General features: G+C 29.9%; 1 protein-coding gene across 1 annotated transcript; it reads left to right on the forward strand.

The window, feature by feature from the left end:
• The first annotated feature begins 561 nt into the window (after positions 1–561).
• LOC113376671 (sodium- and chloride-dependent GABA transporter 1) lies at positions 562–23,118 on the forward strand. Its single transcript, XM_026616678.1, has 10 exons — positions 562–823; positions 2,740–3,021; positions 3,852–3,953; positions 4,041–4,224; positions 5,193–5,564; positions 5,635–5,759; positions 14,610–14,854; positions 18,629–18,832; positions 19,454–19,621; positions 22,905–23,118. The coding sequence occupies exons 1-10, from the start codon at positions 727–729 to the stop codon at positions 23,004–23,006; spliced, it is 1,881 nt and encodes a 626-aa protein (XP_026472463.1). The 5' UTR covers positions 562–726; the 3' UTR covers positions 23,007–23,118.
• Positions 23,119–23,552: the final 434 nt, after the last annotated feature.

A 23,552-nucleotide genomic window follows, 5' to 3' on the forward strand; every position in this document is an offset into this window, starting at 1 on the left:
TCTCATTGGAAAGTCAAAATCCTTTTCTGGTCAATTCGACTTTGAGATCAACTAGATCGCAATAGCTTATAGAATGTTTCATATTCTAATAGCTATTTAACATAAAAAAGCGAACTACGTTTGAGCTAGTAACTTTATCGACTAATTCGAAACCACTGGTTCTGTATTGGAAATCCACCTCAGCTACCTTGGTATCGAGCAGTCGTGATATAAAATTTTTCACATGTTATAGATGTAAATATGAGATCAAGTGTTTCGGGGCATTACTGTTTTATATACCTTGTTGGTATTTGATACAAAATCGCATTAGGTAGAAAATAGTCAACCGTCGGGTTGCGTTAAAAAATACTAGGTTAAGGATTAACATCAGAACAGCTCATAGAACATGAATGGTTCTGATAGCAATTGAAACGAACAAAAATTATTTATTTTAAAGGTTTTGCACTGTGATATATAGTAGTAATCTAAGTGCGATTTTAATTATAAATAGTATGTGGTAGCCTAATTATTTATCTGAATAAAATTGTACCAATTCAGCAGGATTTTCCAATTCGGAGTGATGTGCCAGTCGCGCGAATTCGACTAGGGTTAGCTGAGAAGACTCGAGGGAAGACGGCATCGAGCTCGTGGAGCGGGTACAGGTTCTCGATTTTTTTCTACATATCGGAAGCAAAGTTTTTTGCGAAAATTCAATAGATCTTAGAACGAGATAAGTGAAGACCCAAGATGGAGCATCATAAGACCGCCGCATCATCGGCGGCCGCGAAGGACAATCTAGACACAGCGCTGGGACTGAGGGAAGAGATCGAAATGCCATCGATAGGTAATTGAAAAATGATTGAAATAGATATGAATATATAATATATAAAAAGAGCTGATTCTCATTTCTTAACAATCGATTCAAATGTTTTACATTTAGGAACTCCATAGCATTAACTGTGCAATTGCAATGATAACCTCATTGTCAAATTATCGATTTATCTACATAAATAATCTCTTGATAAATTATATACTTTCATATTATTAGTCATGATTAAGTTTATTATTTTATTCATTTAATAAGACTGCATTATCTTTTAACAAACAGTGAATTTTGACAATTTTAAAAACAATATGTCGAGTGATGTTGAAGTCTAACTTTTCATGAATTTTTGTAAGAGTAAATTTGATTATACCATCTATGCTTTTAATATTTTTTTATACTAAAACTCTAGAACACAGATGTTGAAAACGCTGCATTTTTATGATAGTTATATAAAAACCAATCAATGTCAGTTAGGGTATATTTATCATGAATTTTGAGCTTTTTGAGATTGTGGGGCAAATTCTTCCATAAAATAGGAATGTAATATAGCATTGTTTTGGCATCGCGGCAACGCTATGTTACGGTCCAATCTTCATATGAGTTTGTAGTAAAAACTGTTAAAAAGCTATGTATTTGTCAGTCAGGCGTTTTGCATATGAAACCTACAATAAAAAACGCACAAAAGTAAAACGCACAATTTTGTTGTTAGTGCATCTTTCTAATGTACCCTTGATAAAACATACGTGATTTTAGGTTTTATGTGTAAAACTTAGGCGACCCTATGTCCCGGTTTGGCCAGAACAGCCCCGGATTTGTATCCCGGGTTTTGCCAGGAGCAATATTTGTTCCAGATTTAGATTTTTTGTCCCAGATCGTACTGGGTTTTCGAAACGTATAGGTTAAAATTAAATCACTTGATAATGAAATTACAACTCCCCATCAGATATCTGTAAATGTTTTATGATGATGCAATTGATGTATGCAATGAGTATGCTTATATAAAACAATACGTTATGAATGAAAAAATTGCCGAAAACAAAATCCCAAAGGCGGTTTAAAATAGCCTTGCATACTAATAAATTCAAATTTTTATTTTCAATTTCACGAAAATTAACAAAAATTATGAAAAGTAACAAACATCACTAACTAAAAAAAAAGTATGAAATGTAATCAAAACATAAAGTTCTTATTGAAAGTCCGCAATTCTGATTAAAAAAATCGGTTCATTAAAAACAAAAATGTTCTATTGTATCCTTAAACAGTATTCATTTTAAAATCAACAATTAATTTAGCATAAACTCCCCTCCCCCCGTCCCGGTTTAGCGTAACTAAAAATTGCCGTCTCAGTTTTGACTTTAGAAAATATGGTCACCTTAATAAAACGCCTAATTGCACAGCAAGTACATAGCAATTTGATAGCTTTTACTACAATTTTTAGCGTTGTCATAATAATTCTATTTTATCGGAGAATTGGATTGAACAGCGCACATTTTATAGTGCAAATCTACTAAATCAAAATTAAATCTACTTCATCATAATTAAATTAAATTTTAATTTTTGTTGCATTAATAAATAATAAAGCTCTTTTTTGAATAAGTAGATATTATACTAATTAATATATACTTTGAGAGGTTATAATAGTATAATAATTTTCAATTTAGGTGGCACGTCGTATAAAAAAATTAATGTACTAAAGATATCAATGTTATATTTATCAAAGCAATAATAATTACAAAAGTTCGTACTTAAGTCATCTGTAGAAAAGAGTACCGTTTGTGAGTAAAAGTGATAATTCTGGGCAATTACAAGTTCAAAAGATAACTATAAAATACAGAAGTTATTTAAATCGAACCAGTAAACTTATCGAGTCATATTGATTTTCAGGCATTAAGTTTTATAGTGTATTATTAATACTTTTTATTCATTTTCTCTAGGTAACAAAGGTAGCATATCAACCAAAGAAGCACTTCCAGAACGAGGTACTTGGGGAAGCAAATTGGACTTCATACTGTCGGTCGTGGGACTTGCAATAGGTTTGGGCAATGTCTGGAGATTTCCGTACCTGTGTTATAAGAACGGCGGTGGAGCGTTCTTGATACCCTACTTTTTAACATTAATTTTGGCTGGAATACCCATGTTCTTCATGGAATTGGCATTGGGGCAGATGTTGACCATAGGTGGTCTAGGAGTATTCAAAATTGCTCCAATATTTAAAGGTAAAAATAGGAAGGACTTTCTTATAGTTTACTTGTTATTTTATCGAAATGAAAACAATTGATTTGTAAATTTAAGTTTTTGTCTTAAAGCGATTTGATTCGTAATCACAAAAGCTCTGGATTCAAATTATAGTGTTGAACAACCTGATATGTATCATTAACAATATACATTTTCACTGCAAAGTACACATGAAAATATGTTTCCAAGTAAAATTTTATTGCAATATCAGATCATATATCAGATACCACATATCTTATATATTAGATCAGGTTTCGAAGTACCTAATGATTTCGTAAAACCACCGGATTGCCTTCTCATAAAACCTAGATACTTCGAACCAAAAAAATACTTCACACAGCAGCCCATAAAACATATATACATCTGATTGCTACAAAAAACTCTATCCCTGTATTAAAGCATTTTAAATGTGAAAATCCTGATGAGCTCAACTTAAATACAGATACTAATTCACATTAGCATTAGCGCGACAATGTTCAAACGCGATTGTTAAAATTTTCTTATGTCATAATAAATACAACTACTAAATAAATAAAACGTAAGTTCGTATAAGAACTTGTAACATAAGCTTTTACTTTAACAGCGATGCAAATCTTTATGAAAGATTAGAAATGCACGTGAATTTCAAATAAACTCAACCTACGTCAGTTTGTTCTAAACTCACTTGCTTTTCTAACCCAAAATTGCATAATTTTTGGTTTAAAATGTTCGATATTTCTAAATTATTTGTTCAGTGTGGTGTAGAAAATAGTTTGGTTAAGTTTTTGAATATTTTCAAAAAAAATAATACGAATTATCATTTCCAAAACAGGAATAGGATACGCGGCAGCCGTCATGTCCTGTTGGATGAACGTCTACTATATCGTAATCCTCGCATGGGCGATATTCTATTTCTTTATGTCTATGAGAACAGGTAAAATTATTAAATTCCATAATTATTATATTCAACCGTTTAATTTTTTTAAATTTTATTGTTTAATTAAAACTTTGGTTCCAATAGATGTACCATGGAGGACGTGTAACAATTTCTGGAATACAGAGAACTGCGTCAATCCCTACGATAGGAAAAATTTATTGTGCTGGGATCAATATAATATTAATAACACATTATCAAAAACATGTGTTGTTAACAGCATGAATGTGTCAGTATCAGATTTGACAGATCCTGTCAAAGAATTCTGGGAGTAAGTAAAAAAATAGCATATAGATCTGTAAAGTGCTAAAGAGTTTTCAAGACTTTTCGAATTATAATATCTATCAATAATATTAAAGTATGGATTTTTGACGACTTTTCCACTCGCGTTAAGAACACTTGAAAAGTGTTAACACTTTCCACTCGAATGTAGTAACGTGTTTAAAATTATTTGCTAGGGTGTATAAAATCATTTTCAATATATTATTTAAAACATATTTATCTGTACTGTACATTTACAGCACAGCATGAATGTTTTAAGCGAAAATATCATTTACAATTTAAATAAAATATTTCAATATTTTTTTAAACTCAAATTTCATGTGATAAAAAAATAACAAAATATTTAAAGTTAAAACATTGCTACAAAAGTGAAGAAACTGATTTTCAACACTTATCTCACATCTCTGCTTGTAATTTAAATGCTAATTTACTGTGAAATTAGAACCATAAGGCAATGTTTTCTTTCAATGTTTTTATATCTATTGGCTCCGCCATGTTTAGAATTTTAGTAAATTATTTAAATTTCATATTCCATTGCATTCAATGTTCTAAAAGTATATTAGTTTAACATATTTCGTTTTTGAGACGATGTCCCAAGACTACATTCATGTATTTCTTTTATACCAGAATATAAAAGAAGAAGAAGAAATCATTTGAAAAAAGTGCCTAAAAGCCTCTTACTCTGGCTGCAGTTTTTTCGAATACTGCACAACTAATTATTAATTACTAATGCAAATGCAAATGCAAATTAGTTATTAATTTTTAATTCATTGAAATTTAATAGAATAAAGCATTCAATACGATAATAATTTCTCACATCTCCATACATTGCTTTTTCTTGCCTTACGAATCTTACATTTTCAGTATCATTCAGCACTTTTGATTAGAATCTACTTCAATTCATCTTTTGAAGATTCTTTTTTATCGTTGATATATTATTAACTGTATTATTTTTAGGCGACGTGCTTTAATGATCTCCGATGGCATCGAATCAGTCGGCAGCATTCGTTGGGAGTTGGCTGGAACCTTATTACTTGTTTGGATTCTCTGTTACTTCTGCATTTGGAAAGGAGTCAAATGGACCGGAAAAGTTGTATACTTCACAGCTCTGTTTCCATATTTTCTCTTAACTATTTTACTTATAAGAGGAATAACACTGCCTGGGGCTATGGAAGGAATCAAATTCTATATTAGTCCAAACTTATCTAAACTTAAAGAATCTGAAGTATGGATCGACGCTGTGACGCAAATCTTCTTCTCGTATGGTTTAGGATTGGGAACACTTGTAGCGTTGGGAAGTTATAACAAATTCACAAATAACGTATACAAGTAAGAAGGATAATAAAGCATTTATATAAGTATATAATCGTACAATTATTGAAATTAAATTTTATTTCAGAGATGCGCTCATTGTATGTTCGGTTAATTCGAGTACTAGTATGTTTGCCGGTTTCGTTATATTCTCCGTGGTAGGTTTCATGGCTCACGAACAACAAAGGCCAGTGGCAGAGGTCGCCGCTTCAGGTATTTAAATATTTATTTAATTTTAACTGATTTAACACAGTATTTAAAATTAATCGTTGAAATTTTACTATAAAATCTCAAATGGTTTGTGCGTCGCTTCGTATTCACACAAGTCCCGAGATCAATCCCCGTTACAAAGAACAAAGAACCTATTATCACTTGGAGATATAGATCTAAAATGTGTTTCCCAGTGAAAATATCCGTTCTCTGGCATTGCTGCGCTAATAAATGATCAATAGTATACTACTATTAGTAGTATAATTCTAATAACAAAACTAGTTGGTATTGGTATTTTGCCTTGAGGCAAGTTACATGAACTTTCCAATTTGTGTAAATAATCGACATAATAGATATATTAATTTATGAGTAGCTGAAAGTATTCGAAGTGGGTTTATTACACATTGTTGAAAATCGAACACGTCAACCCGGTCGGAGTATTTTTTAAAAGCAAATTTTCAAAAATCAATAATTTTTATAATTGAGGCAGTTTTTTGTAGGACTTTAAAGGTTTAGTATGTTCATTAAGACCAAGTACTCTATCGTTATACCAAGTAAATCGTCTAATTTTAATTTTAACAAATCGCAAAAGAACTACTCATTTTCTCAAACTTTGATGAATTTTTAAAATTAAACTACTTGTCGTAATATTTCAGTAAGTTCTAAATTTTTTTTCAACAGTTAATTACAAGAAAACGGCTCGGTAGCTTTTTACCTAAAACTAATCAGTATCATTCTTTCGGACAGTTTTTGATTTTTTTAAAATCGATTCGGTAGTATGAGCTTAAATGTGGACGAAAAGTTTAACACTTTTTACCAAATTACAAAGAAACGGCTGATCGTCGCACAAAACTGAGAAACAATAATTCTAATCGAGATACATCAGATGATTTTTACATTTTTGAAATCGGTTCAGGCGTTTTTGAGCAAACGTCGATGAAAGTTCTAATTTTGACAAATGCCAAAAAGACCATACAAATTTTTACAAGTTTTGACGAATTTTTAAAGCTAAACCAGTTATCGTAGGGCAAAAAAATAATAATAATAATCGACGAAAAAAAAATGTGTAACACCTTATTACAAGAAAAGGGCCCGGCCGATCTCTACCAAAAACTAATCAGCACGATTCCCAACCAATATCTTTCGAACGGTTTTTGAATTTTCAAAATCGATTTAGAATTGCGGACTAAAACACGCAGACGAAAAATTTTTCACTTTTCTGCAATTTTTAAAGAAACGGCTTGGCTGATTGTCGCACAGACCTGACTGACAATAGTCCTCATCGAGATACATTAAATGGCTTTTAAATTTTTGAAATCGATCTAACCGTTTTTGAGAAAACGTCGATTTACGAAGTTTTTCGAAGTATTAATTGTTCCTTGCAAATTTTCTCACATTTTCGGATCATAAACAATAATCATAATAAATATCTTTTGGTAAACTAATAGGGATTGAAATTAAGATATATTAGTATTTCTAATTAATTCCATAATCTATATATAATAAAATCAAAATGATAAGAAATCCGTAGCCCGTTACATTAATTTTAAAACATATGCTCTCATCTGACGGCAACACTTCCAACGCTGACGAGAAATCTAATGTTATATTCTTAGCTGAACAAATTTTATTTATTAATAATTAAATTAGGATAAATACAAGATGAATTGAAAAAAATTAAGCTGTATTTAACTAATATCTGAATATAAATGTTTTTAAATTCATAAATTTACTCATTATCATTCAGATGAGCGTCAAAAGAGGACCGCGGTACCAAAATATATTTACATTGGTTTTTAAATAGTTAATACAAAGCAGCTTCAGGTAGTTTATTTTCTGTACATGTTTAATTTCTCTAAATTTAATTTATGCTCAAACTGCCGATCAACTATTCTTAATATATTACTTAAAAATCCATCTGCAATATTGAGCAATAGTTAGCAAAATAAGCTTAGTTTCCAAAGAATCGTGTTACTATTGTACAAGTAGTAAAAAATCATGCAAACCGACCATTAAACGTTGTTGTTACTATTTAAAAAAAGTAGTATTCAGTGGTGTATGCCATACACCGTATGCCATCATGTCTTGAGGCAAATTTCTGGAACTTCCAGTACCGTCATGAAATATTCGAGGAATATTAAATATTTTCAAATAGATCATAATAAATACTGTAATATTTTCAAATATTAACAAGAATTATATAAATTGAATAACTAAGTTAGAATTATTTATTTGTATAATATAAGTGAGCTTTAGAACTTTAGCCAGAATTAAAATCAGAATTTTAAATAAATTTTGTTATTTTGTATCAATATACCAAAAAGAATTTGAAATAAAAAGATTTTTTTTTTTTTTTTTTTTTCACAAAAGCAATTAGTTTGTCAACACAAGCAAAAAGTTTTTTAAATCATTCAAATTGGATGCTTAATTCTCTCAAAAACAACCATTTTTTGCATCCGTATCATTGAAATGGCTGGACCTGCCTTCTTCAAAAACTAATCAGCACATCTCCTTATCATTAGGAATCGAATGTTTTTTGAATCATTCAATTCGGTTGATCTGTGCGCCCGAAATCGCGAATAAAAAATTGAATAAATGAAATTTCTCTTTGGAGTAAAAATTAGATATTTTAAATATTATAGATAATTTAGATGCAAAAAGTACTTGTGTATGTTTATTAATATCTTTATAAATACAGAAATAATAAAAATTGGTCAGCTAAATTGTTTAAAATCAGAAAATCCATACGTTAAATATTTATATTCATTGTTTGCAAGACGATGGAATTCGTTCGGACGCCTCGAAGTACAGCTTGAATGGTAATAAATTTATTGCGCTCTGTCCGAAACGATGTTCATTATCCTTTGGCTCTTATCCACAAGGAGAAGAAGAAGGTGGCTCGTCCTTTTGTCATTTGGTTGCAAAAATAATTGCGACCAAAGGCAAACGAACGGGCAGCTTAAATGAAAAAATAGTCTTCTTTTTGCTGCTATAAGAGAAATTTTTGGAAAGCCCCTTTACAGGGGCGCACGATTTACAACATCCACTAATGTATATTATAATACATTAGTAAGCAAAAAATAAAGTCTTGAACGACAGACTGCTATCTTGGTTCTTCCTTTATAAGCAAGTTATTCTTGATAGTGGTGCATGGCATTATGCCTTGAGGCAAATTGCTGGAACTTCCCGTACCGTAATTAAACATTCGCGAATAAGAAATAATCGATATAGGTAAAGAATGCATTTAATGAATTTAATTTTACTTTATATAAATTATTAACAAATGTTACTACCATTTATACCAATACCCAGGGCCGGATTTAGAAATTTGGCGCCCTGGGGCACTGCCAAAAATGCCGCCCCATCCCTGGATTTTTCCTTAAATAGTTTTTATATAAAAATTCATTTTAAATTCATTTAAAATTCATTACGCATTACATACTCTAAATAGTGGTGCTTGGCATCACGCCTGAAGGCAAATTGCTGGATGTTTCCGTACCGAAAATCAAAATTAGACAAAAAAATTAAAATATTTTGAAAACTTTGAAAAAATGTGACTTTTTTATATTTTGAAATTTCAAAATTTTAATTTTTTGTTAAAGCGATCGCGCTGCTTTGGCTGCGTAGAGTCAAAATATCGAAGCGCGTAAGCGTCGCGTCGCAGAATAACGGATAAACAATGTTACAGAACCCATAGAAATGTAAACAAAATTTATACTTATTATTAAAATATCTGATTATTTAATGTACATGTGTCCAATGATCACTTTTGACCGCCAAATATTTTTTCAAATCTCAAAATTCTTTTATTGGATCACCGAAACCGCTAGAATTGCCTCCCACTAAGCAGTTCTTCATTTTGTCTATACATTTAAATTTTTTTAATGATATTGGACGTTCCGTTTAACATAAACTGAAATATCATTTTTGGCATTTCGGCCCGTATTTTCGAAAAACTTGGACCTGCTTTGGTCAATAACTAACCATCACGTCTCGTTATCAATAGGAATCCTTCAAATAAAATTCAATTTTACTAAATTTAATAAATAAAAGTTCATATTTTTCAAATACATTCAAAATATTAAAAAAAGTTTTTTAAATTCAATTTTTTTCATATTTTAAAAAATTTTAAAGCTCTTTGTAAAATGTAATTTTCAGCACATAAAGTCTCGGTAACTTGCCTTAAGGCACAATGCCATGCGTCACTAGTTTAATATTTTTCGCGCTATAAGCTTGGAAGTGCATAAATTCGTCATCTTAAGAGTGCTCGAGATCTGAAGAACATATTTTTCTTAAGCTTTCAGCTCGTTTACGAATCTTTATATTAGCAAAATTGCCAAATTTTGCATTGCGATCGTATTATGTTTTGTTAATTATATTTCTTGAAATGAAAAATGTTAAGAAAATGAGTTAATTATATTGTATAAATTTTTTTTCACTATCCAAATTTTGCCGCCCCCGAAAATTTGCCGCCCTGGGCAGTAGCCCCGACTGCCCCTACTGTAAATCCAGCACTGCCAATACCTGTCAAAACAAAAACTGTTTGAGAAAAGATTGATATAACAATAGACATCTCATATGATTTTATGAGCGACAATCTATATAATTTATTCTTTATCACTTTATTATCTTGTAATAATAGTTTGTAAAAACTTGTGTGGTACTAGAATTTTCCTAACCGATTTAAATCGGTTGATCCGTGTTGTTGAAATCGTCGATAAAAAATTGTATCCGCACATATATACACACACACTTACATCCATTTTTCCTAAGGTAAGTCAAAATGTTCAGAAACCTTTGAAACGTGAAGATATGCAGAAATTTTCAATTTCGATTTTAGGTCAACTACAATACCTTACGAAGAGTTTAGAAAAACATATTTCTATAATTAGGAGTTACCCAGTAATTTTACTGATCATAGATCGAGAGTTGTTCCTTGGATATATGTTATGTGTTGTCATGTAGTTGTAGAAATACAAATTAGACTTTTGTGTCCCGCTCTACCCTATATACCTCATCTAAATTTGGAGTGAAACGATTCAGAATCTGTTGAAACGTAGGAAAAACATAATATTAACAAATCATTTTTCTGGCAAAAACATAATCTTCTTCAGGAACTTCAAGTTCAATTGTCGATCGCGAGATGTTTACTTCTCCTAAACCTCTATCTTTCCGCCATATGTTGCCTAAATGGACGGTGAATAATTTTCGAGATATTTCGATTATTCAACTTGACCCAATGCTCAACTAGCCCCGCTCTACCCTACTATAAAAAATTGTTGACCGAGGTTAACTTAATATTGAAATTTAGTCAAAATGTTCCAAACAGTTTACAGCAAATGGTATATCTCATAAATTACGCAAAGAACAACGTTTATGTAGATCAATCAATGCCATTAATGCGCACATAATATTATCCTCTGAATGGAAATCCTATGGAAATTTATCACATTCTTTTTTACGAGTCCGTATGATTTAAACTAGTAGGTATTGGTATTTTGCCTTGAGGCAAGTTACATGAACTTTCCGATATGTGTAAATAATCGACCTAATTAATAAAAAAAAAATATGAGTGATTAAAAGTATTCCGAGTAGATTTATAACACATAATTGATAATGAACAAACTCGTTAACTTGAAGTATTTTCTGAAAGCAAATTTTCAAAAATCAATAATTTTTATTTTCATAATTGAACCAGTTACCATAGGACTTTAATGGTTTAGTATGTTCATTAAGACCAAGTACTCTATCGTTATACCAAGTAAATCGTCTAATTTTAATTTTAACAAACGTCAAAAAAACTACTCATTTTCTCAAACTTTGGTGAATTTTTAAAATCAAATTACTTGTTGTAAGGCTGCAATATTTTAGTAAGTTCTATAAGACCATAATATATGTCGCCAAAAAAAGTTCCATAAAAATCAATCAATTCAATTTTTTTTCAATAGTTAATTACAAGAAAACGGCTCGGTAGATTTTTACCTAAAACTAATCAGTATCATTTCCAACTAATACCTTTCGAGCAGTTTTTGATTTTTTAAAATCGGTTCGGTAGTTTGAGGTTAAATGTAGACGAAAAGTTTAACACTTTTTTCCAAATTACAAAGAAACGGCTCGGCAGATGGTCTCGCAAAACTGACAAACGATAGTCTTCATCGAGATACATCAAATGACTTTTAGGCCTTTTTGAGGAAACGTCGATCAAAAATCTAGTTTTGACAAATGCCAAAGAAACTATACCAATTTTTGCAAACTTTGACGATTTTTTAAAGTTAAACCAATTGTCGTAAGGCCGTAATATTTTAGTATGATCTAGAAGACTATGGTATCTACCGTCAAAATAATAATAATAAAAATCGTCGAAAAAACATTTTTTAACACTCTATTACAAGAAAACGGCCTGACCGATCTTTACCAAAAACTAATCAGCACGATTCCCAACCAATATCTATCGAATGGTTTTTAAATTTTCAAAATCGATTTAGAATTGCAGGCTAAAACGTGGACGAAAATTTTTTCACATTTCTGCAATTTACAAAGAAACAGCCCGGCCGATCATCGCACAAAGCTAAGAAACGCTAGTCCTCATCGAGGTACATCGATCGGCTTTTAAATTTTGGAAATCAGTCCAGCCGTATTTGAGAAAACGTCGATTTACGGCAAAAAATCTGTTCACATACACATACACACACATACATACATACACACACACATACTTTTTCCAAAATTGGTCTCATTCGAGCCATTCAGAATGGCTTGAAACGCCCAGAAAACGTGAAATTAGCGAATCGGATTTTTTGCTGAAAACATAAACTTCTCCTTCGGGAAGTTAATAATCTATCAAATGATTGTCCGTTGGGTTACCATCGCTCAGCTTATAAAACAGAAAGTTATGATTAAGGTGACCATACGTCCCGTATTGGCCGGGACAGTCCCGGATTTCTACCTTGTATCCCGGGTTATTTTGAAAGCATGATTTGTACCGGATTTAGATCTTTTGTCCCGGATTATCACGGTTTTTCGAAAATTAACAGATGAATTAAGAAAAATTATAAAAACAAACAAACAAGTGCTATTTTTTTCAAAATAATCATGAATAAAATTGAATAGAATATTTTACAAGTCTCAAAAGCGTGAAAACATATAAATCGATATAAGATATAAAATCATAGATGAAAAAGTATGACATATAATCGAATAATACAGTTCTTGCTAACAGTTCGCAATTCTTATAAAAAATAGATTTATATAAAAAAAACTGTTATTATATACCTCCCGTCCCGGATAAGCATAACTAAAAATTGCCGTCCCGTTTTTGACTTTGGAAAATATGGTCACCTTATTAACTTCCCGTAGGGTAAGTTATTGTAATGGGCCGAAAATCGGAATTGAAAATTTTTACATTTCTCGACGTTTTGAAGGTTTCTGAACGTTTTGGCATACCTCAGAAAAAATGGATGTGTGTGTGTGTGTGTGTATGTATGTATGGATACAAATTTTCGTCCACGTTTTCGGGCGTACGGATCAACCGATTTGAATGGTTTAAAAAACATTCGATTCCTATTAATAAGGAGAAGAGCTGATTAGTTTTTGGCAAAGACAGGTCCAGCAGTTACGGAGATAAGGAGCAAAGAGTGCAGAAAATAGAAATCGAGTTTTTGAGAGAACGGAGCATCCGATTTGAATGATCTAAAAAACATTCCATTAGTAATGATTGGGAGAAAGGGTTATTAGTTTTTCGCAAAGGCAGGCCCAGCCATTTCGGAGATACAGAGCTAAATGTACAAAAAATGGCAGTTTTTGAGAGAACTAAGCGTCCGATTCAATTGATTCAAAGAACTTTCTGCTTGTCTTAACAAAATAATTAATTTTGGAAAAAAAAATTTTGTACCATTTTTTTTTTTTTTTTTTTTTTTTAATTTTTTGTATATCGAAAATAATTCAGATTTTATTTTTAATTCTGACTATAGTTCTAATATACTTTAAACAAATAATTTCAACTCTGCAATTCAGTTTATATAATTATTATAAATATTAGACAATAATACAATATTTATAATAATCTATTTGAAAACATTCAATATTCCTCGAACGTTTCGTTACGGTACGGGAAGTTCCAGCAATTTGCCTTAAGGCACGATGCCACCCACCCCACTAGTTTATGATTGGTGTTAAAAATGAGAAGAGAAAAACTCTCAATCTATAGAAACCCCGATGTGAAATAGAAATTTATTAGATTACTTATTAACATTTTCATAATTCAAATGAATGCGCGATTTCATGATCAATCTTGCTAATAAATCTTCAATCTTCAACAACATTAAAATAAAAATATAAAGAGGACCACCTGATATCAAACTGTAGTGATATCTATTTTTACTTGAAAATATAGATTAAAATATGTTTCCTAGAATCTGTTTAGCATTAGAAAACTTTTAATAACAATATATCAGATACGGACAGAAAAACCATTGTCTTCTAAAAAAAAACTACAATACATCACAGGATTGTCATCTCTCAAGTTCAGAATGTTTCATCTCTGAAGTTCATAACCAAATAAACAAGTACAATAATAAAGATAGTTGGGGGTTTTCAACAAGATTTCAACATTAACTTTGAGCATAATTCGTAGTAAAAATATATCACGTTGAAAACTAGAAGATAAATGCCAATCAATTGGCGCAATGTGGGCAAAATACATTTAATTATTTTATGTAAATTTTTTCTTTATTACAATTAGATGAAGTTTTTTGACTCATTACTTTCTAACGTGAATACCTATTTTGTAGATTCAATTTTTATTGATTTTACTATTTTAGTATATTTATTATTCCTATTTTTATATTTTTCTAGGTCCCGGTTTGGCGTTCTTGGCGTATCCTTCTGCGGTTTTGCAATTACCAGGCGCGCCTCTGTGGTCATGTTTATTCTTCTTCATGTTATTGCTGATCGGTTTGGATTCTCAATTTTGCACAATGGAAGGATTCATTACGGCAGTTATTGACGAATGGCCACATCTTCTTAGGCGCAGGAAAGAAATATTCATTGCTATTGTTTGTTTCATATCATACTTGGTCGGATTGACTTGCATAACACAGGTTTGTTCTTGGAAATAAAAATGAAATAGTGACTGTTGTTGTAAGTCGGCTTTATTTCACTAATCAATGGCTCAATACTTGCTACTGAAAATGTGGTCTTTCAAAAGTAAAATAACTTTGTCATTTGTAGCTACTCTCGAATACGTTACGAAAATATGTATAGCATTCTCATCCAATCACATCCGTTTTGAATATTTGTTTGGAGGTAAAATTTATTTATCAGAAATTTGCAAAATAGTGTCTCATTAGAGATTTTTTATCGAGCAAGGCTAGCAATTCATTAGCCAGTTTCTTCCAATTGGCTGAAAAGTGGCCTTATTTAAAAATTGGCTAGTTTTAATAATGTTCTCGCAAATGTATAGCATGATGAAAGATGCAATAATAATAATTCTGCCAGATGTTGAGCGTCATTGTCACAGTCATGTCGAAAAATTAACACAAACGTGCAACGCGTCTTTTACAAGTTTATTTTGAAGGTGGTTTTGTCATATTTGCTGGGACTTTATTTACTGATATTTGTAATTATTTCTATTAAAATCAATGAACTAATAAGTACTAGTGATTTCGATCAATTTTATTGCAATCATCAGGTTTTTGGTAAAATTTTTATCATTTATTCACTTTTGTTCACTTCCGGACAAAATGAGATACTTATACAATGAACAAAATGACAGTCTTATTCCGCAAGCACAATAGGGTAGTTCATTCAAAGCCAAGAAAAAGAAAATTGAAACGTGTCAAAGATGATTAGCTTTGAACTTCTAACCCAACTACTTTCAAAAACAATTTAGAGGATCTACCTAGTGAAAAAACAAACTTTTTGCTACCGATTAGTCTATCTATCATAGTCGTCTTCATTCTATCTAGTACATGCAGTTCTTGAACATTAATATATTGATATTAACCCATAATCTTAGTTCTCATGATTATCAGAAAAAAATTCAGTGCGCGTTCACAAAATAATAAAAAAATTAGCTCTTTTCAAACTTCTTTCATATTTTTTACTTACTTATTTTTAACGTTTTTTTTCATATTGATTTGAATTTGCGTGAATATTATTAAAAAAATGTTACAAAAGATGTCATGTAATTAAAAATCAGCATTTTTAATTTTGTAATATAAGCTAATGTTTATAAAGTTTTCACATTGTTTAAATTTTAGTGAATTATAAATATTACTGTAAATCAACAAACTATTCGGTTTTATCTAAAACTGAATCACTTTCATCTATTTTATTTTTTTACATTGTTTATTAAGCAAAAAATACACAATATCGGATTGTTATAACAAATTGATTAAAAATTTAAACAATAAAAATTATCTGAATTAAAATTATCTATGACATTGTTTACAATTGTTTCAAATTAATAAATTTATGAGAATGAAAAACAACCGAGCTTATTAAATATAATTATATGACCAATGTAACATTTGGTTATCAAAAGTGCAGTGCATTATTCGGTAATCGAAATTAAAAATATTCAAAATATTTTGTAGGAATTTCAATCTACATTTTGATGATTGAACAAATGAATATAATTTATTGTCCATCTATTTCAGCATACTACGCAATTATATAGATAATCAAAAATGCCAATTAACTTATTTTCTTCTGTTTATTTCTACTTCTTGTCTGAACAAAAATTATTTTGTTGCCATAGGTCAAGTTGTTTGTAAACATTAGCGAAAGACAAAAAGGCGATTATAATTATTATTATAATGTCTGCATTGTAATTTATAAAGAATTTTTACTCTTATCCAACGATAAACTATTGTTTTAGGTTAATTATTATCTTTATAATGAAATATGTTGAAATAGGCAATTTAAAAATATTCTCTTATATATTTCGTTTCAGACGAGCGATTGTGGTTTTTTAAGAACTGTATAAAACCGTAACTTAGGCGTATTACTGATACTTTGGCATTACATATTCTACACAGCAATTTATCTTCTTGTCGCGTTTTTATAAATATAATATGCATTTACACGATATTTAAAAAAATCTTAGTACTGATAGAAGCTGTCGAGTTTAGGATATTTAGAAAATTTAGTCACTTACAGTTGTCTGTTGTACAAAAGACATCATTTTAAAATGAATAAATTTTTAAAAAACAACTCAATAGTTGATTTTCTATTCGATACATAAATGATAATGATATTCTAATATAAAACTGAAATATATCATTGTAATTGATATTCAAATGTAGATTTAATTCGCATTAAGAATCCATGTTGATTAGATCATGTGGTAATTTTCTCTTCAACCTTTTATAATAATTTTCTGTTTGTGACTGATCTAAGTGAACGTGTTAAACTATTTTTAGACATTAACCAACAATTGTTGGTGACAGGAATCAAAACCGAAAAAAAAATTTTTTTGTTATTATTCACACGCGACAATAACGTCTACTGTGATCTATAACACAGCATACATTATTAATACTTAATTTTGCAAATCACTCGTTTTTATAAAACCAAATAAACTTGTATATTCTCTAACCAGCCAACGGTTGTGCGATCATAGAACTGTTCTCACAGTTTTGTCGTCTGAATCAAGGTAATCGATGCCAAACTAACATGGAAATACCATATTCAAAAGAAACGTCAACAGTTGTTAATCACGAGAAGAAAACTATACTGGTTGATAAACCAAAAATCTCAGTTGAAACTTATTCTGTACAAAGTCATGTTAAAACCAATTTGGACGTACGGAATACAGCTTTAGGCAACAGCGCGCAAATCCAACATCGCCATAATTCAAAAATTTCAAAACGAGATTTTGAAAGCAATTATGAACGCACCCAAGTGTGTTCCAAATTGGTTGTTTCATACAGATTTGAACATGAACACAGTTCAGGAAGATATTGAAAAGTTCAGTCTGAGATACAAAGATAGAATACAGAACCACTCAAACATCATGGCCAAAAACTTAATAAAAAAAATCATGGCATAGAACGGCTCAGAAAAAAACTGCTCCTTTTTGATATTCTTTAGTAATCCTATAATATGTACAATTACTCGTAAGCTTTATTTAATTTTTTTCACATCAGAACTACATCTATAAGCTAAACATATCCAACCTCGAATCGAATCACCACTGGGTGACCATTCGACTATTTTCCTTATTTAATAAACCATTAAAATTACTGAATGTTGTTTATAACGACAGATTGTAATTCATAAATGTAAATATATATAAAAAAAGAATCGAGGTAAATATTTTGAGGTATAACGCCACTTGCAGTTATTTATTTTACGATGAGATAGCATTAAAATACACGAAATATATTGAAAATTGAATTTGAGAACCATTTTTTTTTTCAAAATTTACGATCTAATTAGCCAATGGTCGAGTACACTTGTCGATATACAAAATTATGCCGCTTCTCCATGACGAGTATAATAGTCATTCAGAGTTAACTGATTAATTTAGTTAATAGAGCTCTTCGTGTCTGAGGTAAAATATTGGTTTGTAACTGCAAGTTCCAGGTTCTATTATAATTTAGATAAATTATTCAATCTATTAGGATATCATAATATTATGATATACTATATCACTATTAGAAAAATTATAATAATCAAAAAAAGGATGGTCAACCATTGGGTCGACCTAGTATTCTAATAATACTAGACATATGTCATCACGACAGCGTATAAAACAGACATCTGAATGGAATGAATGAAAGTGATATGATTAATTTTAAATTGCAATTGGTTAATTAAAGTACTAGTAATTATAAAATTAGTAAATACGTAATTTTGTATTTTTCCAGGGCGGTATGTACGTGTTCCAAATTCTAGACTCTTATGCCGTGAGCGGTTTCTGTTTGTTGTTCCTGATTTTCTTCGAATGTGTTTCGATTTCGTGGGCTTTTGGTGTCAATAGATTTTACGATGGAATTAAAGACATGATCGGATATTATCCAATGGTGTGGTGGAAATTCTGCTGGACCATTACGACACCATGCATTTGTATCGTAAGTAAAATTTTTTTTTTTAACAATAAATTGAGGACGCAACTTTTTTTATTTGCTCGATTATCAATCTACATAAAACATCAAGTCAATTGGTTATAAGATACAGAAAAAATAAATTTAAAAACTACGTTCAGTAATGCCTCTCTTTACAGTGACGATAGTACAAATGGGAATATCAGAATTTTCTGAACATTAAATGGATTTTTACTTATTAATAGGCTTAAAATAGCATTAGCATTTTTTAGCAAATTTATTATTATTTATCAATAGATCATTAGCATTTTTTTAATTTTTCTGTTGTGAATTTGATTTAACAACTTCTTTGTTAGACTCTTACGATGGTCAGTAAGTCTGGTTGTATACTTATGAGTATGCCTGAATACCTCATTTCTAATTGAGAGGGCGTAACTTGATTCAGAAAGTTTAGATTGTCTTTTTTAAATCTTTTTGTTCACTCTGTTCTGCCTCATATTATGCAATTATACATTAGGCATATAAGCACAGGCACATCATTGTAAATTCATACAAGAATTATTTATGTCTTCATATTATAATCAGAAAAATTAATTTATTTAGTGCTTACCATTTTAGACTTTTCATTAAATTAACATTAATTACTAGGGAGTATTCATCTTTAATCTGGTTCAATGGACGCCGGTTAAATACCTCGACTACTCATACCCATGGTGGTCTCACGTGTTCGGATGGTTCACGGCGCTCACATCAATGTTGTGCATCCCTGGATACATGGTCTGGCTCTGGTGGAAGACGCCTGGAGATCGTGCCACGGTAATTATCGTAAATTTATAAATGTAATAATACAATATAAAAAGGAAGGATAAAACGAAAAAAATTATCGTTTGTTATAAATAAATTTTGGAAGACAAATATTAGAAAAATATCTGATATTTCGATATTTTATTAAAGCCCGATGATTTTTTTGTATATATGCAAATTGTCACAATAATAATATTATAAATTATAAACAATTATGATATCGATTTTCACTTTATAGAATTTTCCGGGCTTCCCGGCTGCAAAAAATCAATTAATTAAAAATAAAAATACTAAGTAAAGTACATAAAAATATAATGACAAATAGAAGGCAATCACTAGGTCATCTTCTAATCTCATTTCGTCAATCCTCAATTAGAATAAATGAATGCTATTTGCCATCTGCAAAAACTTACGAAACAATTACTTTTATTTGTTAATGAAATAAACATTAGAATTACAGATTGTAATTCGAATAACTAACAGTTCGATCACATTTAGGATCTTTTAAGAATCCTAGGATTATTCTCAAATAAACAATTACACATTTTTTCAAATACGATATATCTAAATATATCACTTATTACGCCTAGTGAAGGACTATGATTTTTTACATAACAGTTTTTATTGATACATATTTATTGTAAATTATAGCAAATATTTTGATGCATATATGCATCTTATATATATATAATATAAGTTAAGTTAAATTAAATATATATATATATATATATAAGTTCCTGTAATTAATATTTGATTGCATTTGTTCAAGTCAAATTATTTGATAAACTTTTCTATCAATTATTTAACAATAATTGAACGTTAATTTAATAGCATTATATAATTTAATAAAATTGCAAGAAAAATATCAATCGTTAGGCACAGATATTGTACATCAAAATGATCAAGACAATTGTCCTATTATTTTACTAAAAAATATGCCAGAAATATGTGGAAAACAATCAAATATTGCATATGATAATGGATATACTCGTAAAGTGAAATCATTTATAATTAGCTTTGTTATTGTTAAATAACTTTTTCAAGAGTATATTAAACATATGCAAATCAAAGCAGAAACTTCTCCTCAATTAGAATATTTTTTTTGAAAAAAAAAAGCTGCTTGTTTTATGATGCAAAAACCAGATAGGTCTGTTCTAATTGCCCTGTCCTCTAATCGCAATATGGATCTGATTTTTTAATAATCCAAGAAACTAATATACTCGATTTCAATTTCTAGCAAGCGCTTACTGAACAAAATAGAATTAAAAAACTATTGCACCGTGGTATTCTATATTTCCATATTCCGAAGTCTTCGACCGCGACGCAAATATTTTTTTTGACGTTATTAGTATTTTGTTTTCGATGACAATTATTTGCCCGAGGTCAATTGATATATCTCTATGGAATTTGAATTGGCGATATCGACGTAAAGAACTTTATCATTCAAAAATACTAATAATTTTGAAACACTTTTATACCATGCGCGCATTTTGTTCGCTATTCGGCGCAGTAAAATAATATTTACTAAATTCAAATGCTTTTGGTGCGAAAGTTGGACTAGAACATTATACTATCATATATGAACTTTATCAAAACCAAAGTGGTGTAACATTTTGTTAACTACTATATTAAAAAATGGTGCGTTTTAATGAATTCTAAACTCAATCTTGAATTTTATTTGAAATAATTTTTTAGCATTATAAAGTAATCATGAACAATTATTGCAGAAACACCTGTATATATTTTTTAACGTTTATAATAACGTTAACATTGGCCCTATTCGATAAAAAGATGGCACAGTACTTTTAAATACATATATCTATAATTTTAACTTCTTGAACTATTTAACGTACTAAAAAATAGAAAGTTTGAATGGTATGAAAATCATAGAGAAGAAATATCGTCCAATTTTGACAATTTGAATGAATTTTGTCTTGTTATTATTTAAACAAATATTCTAAAATATTTCAGTCCTTGAGGTTTAATTAAAAAAAGGCCATTAAAGTTAGTAAATGGGGATAAAGAGCAACGCTCTTAGGACATAGTTATACATGGTCTGTTCAAAAAGTACCCGGAATTACTAATAATTAAATTTCGCGGGTCTGGAGTGTCTGATTGTCAAAATTTTTTTTTTATTGTGTTGGTATACATGCCCCTAAAGTATGATGAAATTTTCAGCTATATTCACTGTTTACTTTGTCTGTGGTAGTCGCTAAGGTTTGACGTGTTTTTCTGAGCTCGGCGATTTTTACAATGGAAGAATTGAAAAAGTCAAAGAATTTGTATTAAATTTTGCGTAAAAAATGAAATAAAGTGTTGCAAAGTGCAAAAATTCACCAGATATGGCTCCGTGTGACTTTTTCCTATTCCCAAAGTTGAAGAGACCCATGAAAGGACGGCGGTTTTCCTCGATTGAAGAAAATCGCCGAGAGTGCTCAAGGACATATCAAAAAGTGAATATCAAGGGTGCTTCGAAAATTGGAAAAAACGCTGGCATAAATGTATTATATCTGGGGGGGACTACTTTGAAGGGAACCACATTAATGTAGACGAATAAATAAATATTTTTTTGAAAAAACGAAAATTACGAAAACTTTTTGAACAGACCTCGTATATATATTTCAAGTTTTTTGGAAAATATAAATTGGAAATCGTCGAATTTGTTTTATGTGAAAGCTAATTCCGAAATACACAGATAAAGATTCCTGATTGATTAAGTAGATTATTTACACATATATGTAAGTTTATTTATAATGTCACTTACACTTACGTCCATAATTATTTTTTAAATGTTAAAAATTTTAATTTGATGGTTGACATTTTTAAAACTATATTTTCAAAATTATCTAGTACATTTTCAGATTATCTAGAACCGTTTCAAACTTGTCTAGAACATTTTCAAAATTATCTAGTACCTTTTCAGACTATCCAGATTATTTTTAAAGAAATCATTTTTAGACAGCCCAGAACATTTTCAAAACATTTTTATACAATTTAGAACTTTTTTCGATTATCTAGAACATTTTTATAATTATCTAGAACATTTTCGGTCTATCCACTAAATATGTTTACTATATGTCTGCAAGTATCTACTTGCAAATATAAAAGCTAAATAAGCTAAAGTAATCGATATTTCTTTCTAAAAATCAAACAAGTATTTTAAGTTATTTACTTTAGATATCCCTCGTACAAAAACATGCATATTAACCTACAATAATAAATAATTTGATCGCAATGAATAAATATCTAATAAAAAATAAATACAAAAAAATCTAATAAAATTTTTCTTTTTCAGAAAATCCGATTGCTGGTCAGAATAGATGACGATGTCGCGACATTGCGTTCAAAAATGCAAGCTGCTCTTCAATCACAGCCCTCTGATATTTCATCACTATAGGGGAATAGTAAATGCATAGTTACATAGATTCAGATTAAATAAATAAACATTTATTAAAACCAAAAAGTAGTGAACCGACAATCCCAAAAATATTCCATTTTATGTCACAAATTCAGCGCCTACAAGCGAATCTTACTCAAGTTTCATTCCTGTTTTCTTCGAACCGTTCAAGTTTAATCATTTAATTTATTTTAAAAGTGCTTATACCAAATATGAAACATTTCAATTACATTCATATTTATTTTAGATTTTCGTATATCTTTAAAAGTATTTCGGTTTTTCGCAATTATCGCCGAAATAGTAAAATGATCTTAAAATCGTAACTGCAGAATTAGTTAGACGTGACCAAATAGTTTTGTTATACGCTAGAATTAAGTAATCAAATATTGTCTTACATTTTATAACATTAATTTTAATTTCTTGTTTACTGATATATTAATACTAAATCATTCCTTTTGTTTATTTATGAATTATTTAAGTAAATTGTTTCATGATGTCATAATGTAACCTTATGTATATATATATCCGATGTCTTCCATATCGACC

The sequence above is a fragment of the Ctenocephalides felis genome, unplaced genomic scaffold, assembly GCF_003426905.1.
Source record: "Ctenocephalides felis isolate EL2017-DRISC unplaced genomic scaffold, ASM342690v1 CF-g0.4_SCAFFOLD_01886, whole genome shotgun sequence".
In the NCBI taxonomy this organism is placed as follows: domain Eukaryota; kingdom Metazoa; phylum Arthropoda; class Insecta; order Siphonaptera; family Pulicidae; genus Ctenocephalides; species Ctenocephalides felis.